Here is a 6,797-nt window from a genome sequence, read left to right as displayed (position 1 = left end):
AATAAGCCGAATTAAATAGAAAACTATAGTACTTTGCATTAAAACTCGAGGTACAGCAGAGCTCAACACCTTAATCTATGGTGTGTAGAAACTCCACCGTTGAAAATACATAAGTGATCAAGGTTCAGGCATGGCCGAATGACCAGCCCCCAAAGTATAAGAACTAAACGCCCAAAGATGGATGCTAAGATAAAAGACGAAACCAAGATGTCTAATACAATAGTAAAATGTCCTATTTATACTAGACTAGCTACTAAGGTTTACATAAATAAGTAATTAGTGCAGAAATCCACTTTCGGGGCCCACTTGGTATGTGCTTGGGCTGAGCTTGAGCTTTACACGTGCAGAGGCTTCTCATGGAGTTAAACTCCAAGTTGTAACGTGTTTTTGGCGTTTAACTATGGTTTATGACGTGTTTCTGGTGTTTGACTCCAGAATGCAGCATGGAACTGGCGTTGAACGCCAGTTTACGTCATCTAAGCTCGAACAAAGTATAAACAATTATATATTGCTAGAAAGCTCTGGATATCTACTTTCAAAAGCCGTTGAGAGCGCACCATTTTGAGTTTTGTAGCTCCAGAAAATCTATTTTGAGTGCAGGGAGGTCAGAATCCAACAGCATCAGTAGTCCTTTGTCAGCCTCCTATCAGATTTTTGCTCAGGTCCCTCAATTTCAGCCAGAAAATACCTGAAATCACAGAAAAACACACAAACTCATAGTAAAGTCCAAAAATGTGAATTTTGCATAAAAACTAATGAAAACATCCCTAAAAGTAGCTAGATCCTACTAGAAACTATCTAAAAATAATGCCAAAAAGCGTATAAATTATCCGCTCATCACGTGGCACGCCAGCTTAGTCATCCCACTTTGGCATGCCACTTGAACATCCAGGTGTGGCATGCCAACCTTTTGGGACCAAGGCAAATGAAGGGCATGACACGCCAGTCTCAGGGTGTGGCACGCTGGTAGTGTTTTCCAGAGAAGAAGGAGAGAAGCCAATGAACTGGGGCGTGCCACTTGGATGACGAAGCGTCGCACGCCAGCAAGAAGATGATGCATTCAGAGGGGCCGCGTGCCATCCTTGTACAAACTTCCAGAAGCATGGAGATGTGGAAGATGGCCTTGGGCATGCCACTTGGTGTCGAAGGCGTGGCACGCCAGGTTACTTGGGCCAATTAAAATGTCCTGGGCGTGCCACTTTGGCTCGAAGGCATGGCACGCCAGGGGTGAAACAGAGGATGGTGTGCCACTTCAATGGTGAGGCCTGGCACGCCAAGTTAGAACCAGAGGGAGTGTGACACGCCAGAGAAGCGCCAGTCACACGCCAGCTGGAATATCACGTTTGTTGAGTTTCTTTTCCCTCCAAATTGTAATTTTCTTTTTACTTTTGTAATTTCCTTTATTTTCTAGATCTAGGAGTAGTATAAATACCCTTGGAAGTATTGGAAAAGGGGGTTTACAAGTCACAGAGATCACTATCTCAAGAGATTGTAGACGCTCAGTTTTCAATTCACTTTTCACTTTTCACACTTCATCTCTTCCATCTTTTGTACTTTCTTTCTGAGCTATAAGTAGCTAAATTCCCTCTCATTGAGAGAGGGAGCTCTATTGTACTTGATATATTAATGATAGTGAATTTCTTCTTCTCTTCATCTTCTCTTTGATTTGCTAGAAGGAATTTCGATTTTTATGCTTAGTGTTCAATTAACTTGGAAAAGAGATTGAATGCAAAATGGGTTTCATGGGAACCTTACAAAAGGAAACATGAAACCATGCTAGAAATCCCTTCTCTACTTAGTGTTTGGATATGGTGACATACAATCCTCCCTCTACTTGGATCTATGATGATGTGCGGTATAATCAGGGACCAATCATATCTCTCTTCAAGAGACCAAGGAATTGGCTATTGATCAAGATCTGAGAGATTGAGTCACCAAGGGATTGGGGCTCAATCAATCATGATTGCCAAGAGGTCAATGAGTTGCATGATTGAAGAGGATATGAGCTGGATTTAATCCAAAGGGACAATATCTCCTAATCTCAATGAATTCCACCATTCTTATCTCTCCCATTCTTTTATAACTTTTATTTACATTTTGCAAATTCCCATTCCCATTTCCATTCCTACTATTTCCATTTCTGCACTTTATTGCTTTCCTTTATTCTTTTGCCATTTATGTTTCTGCCATTTATAATTCTGCACTTACAACTTACTCTATTAAGCTTGACTAATTCACTAATTAATTAAAATTGTTCAAATCTACCAATCTCTGTGGATACGATCCCACTCCACTGTGGGTTAATACTTGACGATAATTTTGGTGCGCTTGCCCAGAGCAGATTCATCAATATTATTGGGAAGGGAGTGAATCTCAAACTCATCAAGTTTTATGGTGCCGTTGTCGAGGATTGGTTTGAATTTGACAATGATTAAATTAATTGGAGAGCTAGATTAAGCATTTTTATTTTTCCTTAATTGTTTTCTTATTCATTTCCTAGTCTAATCTTTAAATTCCTTTTTAATCTCTGCTTTTCTTTCTCTTCTTTTTGAGATTTCTTTAGCTATTCATTGTTTATACTTTTACTCCTCTAACTGTTTGATTAATTGCATCAGTCAAGCTAATCACTAATCTTAACTGAGGTGATTCTTTCACTTACTCCTTTCTTGCTGTGTGTTGATTGTCTGACAAGAAGAAGAGGAGAAACTTCATCCTCTTTTGATAGTGAACCTGAGAGAACCTTCCTTAGATTGAGGAGGGATGCTAGAGGCAAAGGCATAGTTGGAGAAGGACCAGTGGAAGAAGATCTAACAACCACCATGGAAGACGAAGTGCATGACAATATTGGAGGAGGGGCTGAAAATCAAGCTGGGCAAGAGAATAGAGTTTTAGGCTCCTATATCAACCCAAATCTAGGAAACTGTGGCAGCAGCATCATCAAGCCAGCAATCCATGCTAACAATTTTTAGTTGAAACCCCAACTCATCACAATAGTTCAGAATAACTGTTCATATGGAGGAAGTGCTCAAGAAGATCCAAATCAGCATCTCAACAATTTCCTGAGGATATGTGATACTATAAAATCCAATGGTGTACACCCTGACACTTACAAACTACTTTTGTTCCCTTTCTCACTCAGAGATAAGGCAACAAAGTGGTTAGAATCATTCCCCAAGGAGAGCCTAACCACATAGGAGGATGTTGTGAACAAATTTCTAGCAAGATTTTACCCTCCACAGAGGATCAACAGGCTAAGAGTTGAGGTGCAAACCTTCAGACAGCTAGATGGTGAAACACTCTATGAGGCCTGGGAGAAGTTCAAAGATCTAACAAGAAAATGCCCACCAGATATGTTTAATGAGTGGGTGCAGCTCCACATTTTCTATGAAGGACTAACCTATGAATTGAAGAAGGCTGTGGACCACTCTTCAGGGGGTTCACTCAACAAGAAGATGACCATTGAGAAAGCCATAGATGTAATTGAAACTGTAGCTGAGAATGACTATTTTTATTCTTCAGAAAGAGGCCAAAAGAAGGGGTGCTGGAACTTAATTCTATGGATGCCTTGTTGGCACAAAGCAAGGCAATTGCAGCACAATTGGCAGTATTAACCAAGAAGATGAAGAACAATCAAGTTGTAGTTGTCCAAGCTCAAGCACCACCCCAAGAAGGAGATGCACCAGAAGTTGAATGTGAGCAAGCAAACTATGTGCATAACCCCTCTCGACCACCATATGACCCTAACTCCAAAACATATAACCCAAGATGGAAGAACCACCCAAATTTTGGGTGGGAAAACCAACAAAATCACAACTAAGATCACAACAAATCATACCAAGCCAATCAATACCAAAATCATAACCCCAACCATCAATCAAACAACAACAGACCTTACCACAATCCACCTCACACATCATATCCTTCCAAACAACAAACACACCACCATCAAGACACATTAATCCCAATCTTCCAACCATGTGAAATCAAGGGTAACTTTGAGAGAGTAGAGGCTACAATAGCATAGCTATCATCACAGCTCACAGGGGCTATTTCCACCCTTTTGGAGAGGCAAGCACAGGTTGAAAAGAAGATAGATGCCAACCAAGAAGAATACAGGTTGGATTTGAAGAATCAAGGTGCAGCAATTTCAAAGCTGGAAGCACAAGTGGGGTTCTTATCCAAGCAGATTCCAATGCCTACACACACATTTCCGAGTGACACTATGGCCAACCCAAGAGGGGAGTGCAAGACCATCACACTTAGGAGTAGAAATGTGGTAAAAGAGGTAACCCCAAACCTAGAGAACCACGAAGAAGAGGCTGCAGAAAAACCTGAAAACAAGAAGAAAGAAGAGACCCCTGGCCCATCTTCACCAAAGCCAATCTTGAAGCCTTATGTGCCAAAGGCACCATACCCACAAAGGCTAAGAAAGGATGGGAAGGACAGCTAATTTTTCAGATTCTTGGAGATCTTCAAAAAACTCCAAATCAATATACCATTTGCTGAAGCATTGGAGCAAATTCCTCTCTACGCCAAGTTCTTGAAGGAACTCATGACAAGAAAAAGAAACTGGGGGAAAAGGATACTCTAGTCCTAACTGAGGAGTGTAGTGTCATCATACAAAAAAAACTCCCCCAAAAAATGAAGAACCCAGGGAGTTTCCAAATCCCCTGCATCATAGGGGATATCACTATTGTGAAGGCCTTATGCGACTTGGGGGCTAGCATCAATCTCATGTCCTTGAACATGATGAGAAGGATGAGAATTGAGGAAGCCAAACCAACAAGAATGTCACTCCAACTAGCTGACAGAACATTCAAGTTTCCACATGGAATAGTGGAAGATTTATTGGTGAAAGTGGGAGAATTCATTTTCCCAGCTGACTTTGTTGTGCTACATATGGAAGAAGAGGCAAACACTTCAATTATTCTAGGAATGCCATTCCTAGCTACTGCTAGAGCCATCATTATTGTCCAAAAAGGGGAATTAGTCTTGAGATTACATGAGAAGAAGATGATCTTCAACGTCTTCAAGGTAATGAGTTATCCCAAGGAATCAATAGGAGAATGCATGATGCTGGACACCATATAACAAATAGTTCAAGGAGTTTTGGAAGAAGAGCAATATGAAGGAAGTATGGAATTGGAGCAACAAGCACCACATGAAGAACCACCACAAGAGACCATGGAAAGTTCAATCATGACAAACCACAAAGATAACAATGGAGAAGAGGCACCAAAACTAGAGCTGGAAACCTTACCCCCAAGCTTAAATATGCATATCTGGGTGACAATAGCACCTATCCAGTGATCATCAACTCAAGCTTGAGTGAGGAGCAAGAAGAGGAACTCATCCAAGTACTGAAACAACACAAGGATGCTATAGGCTGGACACTCACAGACTTAAAGGGGATCAGCCCATCAATGTGCCTACACAACATCCTGCTTGAGGAGGGTGCTAAGCCCTCAAGACAACAACAAAGAAGGCTAAACCCAACTATGAATGAAGTGGTCCAAAAGAAAGTGTTGAAGTTGTGGCAAGTTGGGGTGATCTACCCCATCTCAGACAGCCTTTGGGTGAGCCCTGTACAAGTAGTTCCAAAGAAAGGAGGGGTCACTATTGTACCAAATGAGAAGAATGAGCTGATACCAACAAGAACAGTGACTGGTTGGCGCATGTGCATCGACTGTAGAAAGCTCAATGAAGCCACCAGGAAGGACCACTTCCCCCTACCATTCATGGACAAAATGCTTGAGAGGCTAGCTGGACATGAATACTACTGCTTTCTTGACGGTTATTCAGGTTACAACCAAATAGTTGTAGATCCAAAGGACCAGGAGAAAACTTCATTTACTTGTCCATATGGTGTCTTTGCTTATAGGAGGATGTCCTTTGGATTGTGCAATGCACCTGCAACATTCTAAAGGTGCATGCTCTCCATATTTTCAAACATGATTGAAAGATTCATTGAGGTGTTTATGGATGACTTCTCTGTATTTGGTAACACATATTCTGATTGCTTACATCACTTAGCCTTGGTGCTAAAGAGACGCCAAGAGACCAACCTTGTTTTAAATTGGGAAAATGCCATTTCATGGTTACAGAGGGGGTGGTTCTTGGTCAAAAAATCTCAAAAAAAGGGCATAGAAGTGGATAGAGCAAAAGTGGATGTGATTGAAAAGTTACCCCCACCTAGCTTCTTGGGACATGCTGGCTTCTATAGGAGGTTTATTAGAGACTTCTCTAAGGTTGCCAAACCATTGAGCAACTTACTTGTCTCTAATGTGCCTTTTGTTTTTTATAATGAATGCATGTTAACTTTTGAGAAACTTAAGAACAAACTTTCCTTTGTACCTATCATAGCACCACCATGTTAGGATCTACCCTTTGAGTTGATGTGTGATGCATTAGATTTTGCTGTGAGTGCTGTTTTAGGACAGATGAAGGATAAATTGGTGCATGTCATTTACTATGCGAGCAAAGTTCTTAATGAAAATCAAAGGAACTACACCACTACAGAGAAGGAATTACTTTCTATTGTCTTTGCTTTTGATAAATTTAGATCATATATCATTGGTTCTAAAGTAATTGTATTTACTGATCATGCAGCACTCAAATACTTGCTTACCAAATAAGATTCTAAGCCAAGGCTAATAAGATGGATCCTGCTACTCCAAGAATTTGACATTGAAATTAAGGATAAAAGTGGAGCAGAGAATAAAGTTACTGACCACCTCTCATGAATTCCACAAGAAGAAGAAGGAGCACACCATCTTGCAGTGAATGAAAGCTTCCCT

At 40.8% G+C, this 6,797-nt stretch overlaps 1 protein-coding gene across 1 annotated transcript; it reads left to right on the top strand.

The window, feature by feature from the left end:
• Positions 1 to 4,641: 4,641 nt before the first annotated feature.
• LOC107485195 (uncharacterized) lies at positions 4,642 to 5,091 on the top strand. Its single transcript, XM_016105713.1, has one exon. The coding sequence runs from the start codon at positions 4,642 to 4,644 to the stop codon at positions 5,089 to 5,091; it is 450 nt and encodes a 149-aa protein (XP_015961199.1).
• Positions 5,092 to 6,797: the final 1,706 nt, after the last annotated feature.

Source organism: Arachis duranensis, chromosome 1, assembly GCF_000817695.3.
Source record: "Arachis duranensis cultivar V14167 chromosome 1, aradu.V14167.gnm2.J7QH, whole genome shotgun sequence".
NCBI lineage: Eukaryota > Viridiplantae > Streptophyta > Magnoliopsida > Fabales > Fabaceae > Arachis > Arachis duranensis.
Note: the sequence above shows the minus strand (reverse complement) of the source record. Positions and strands in the feature narration are given on the sequence as shown.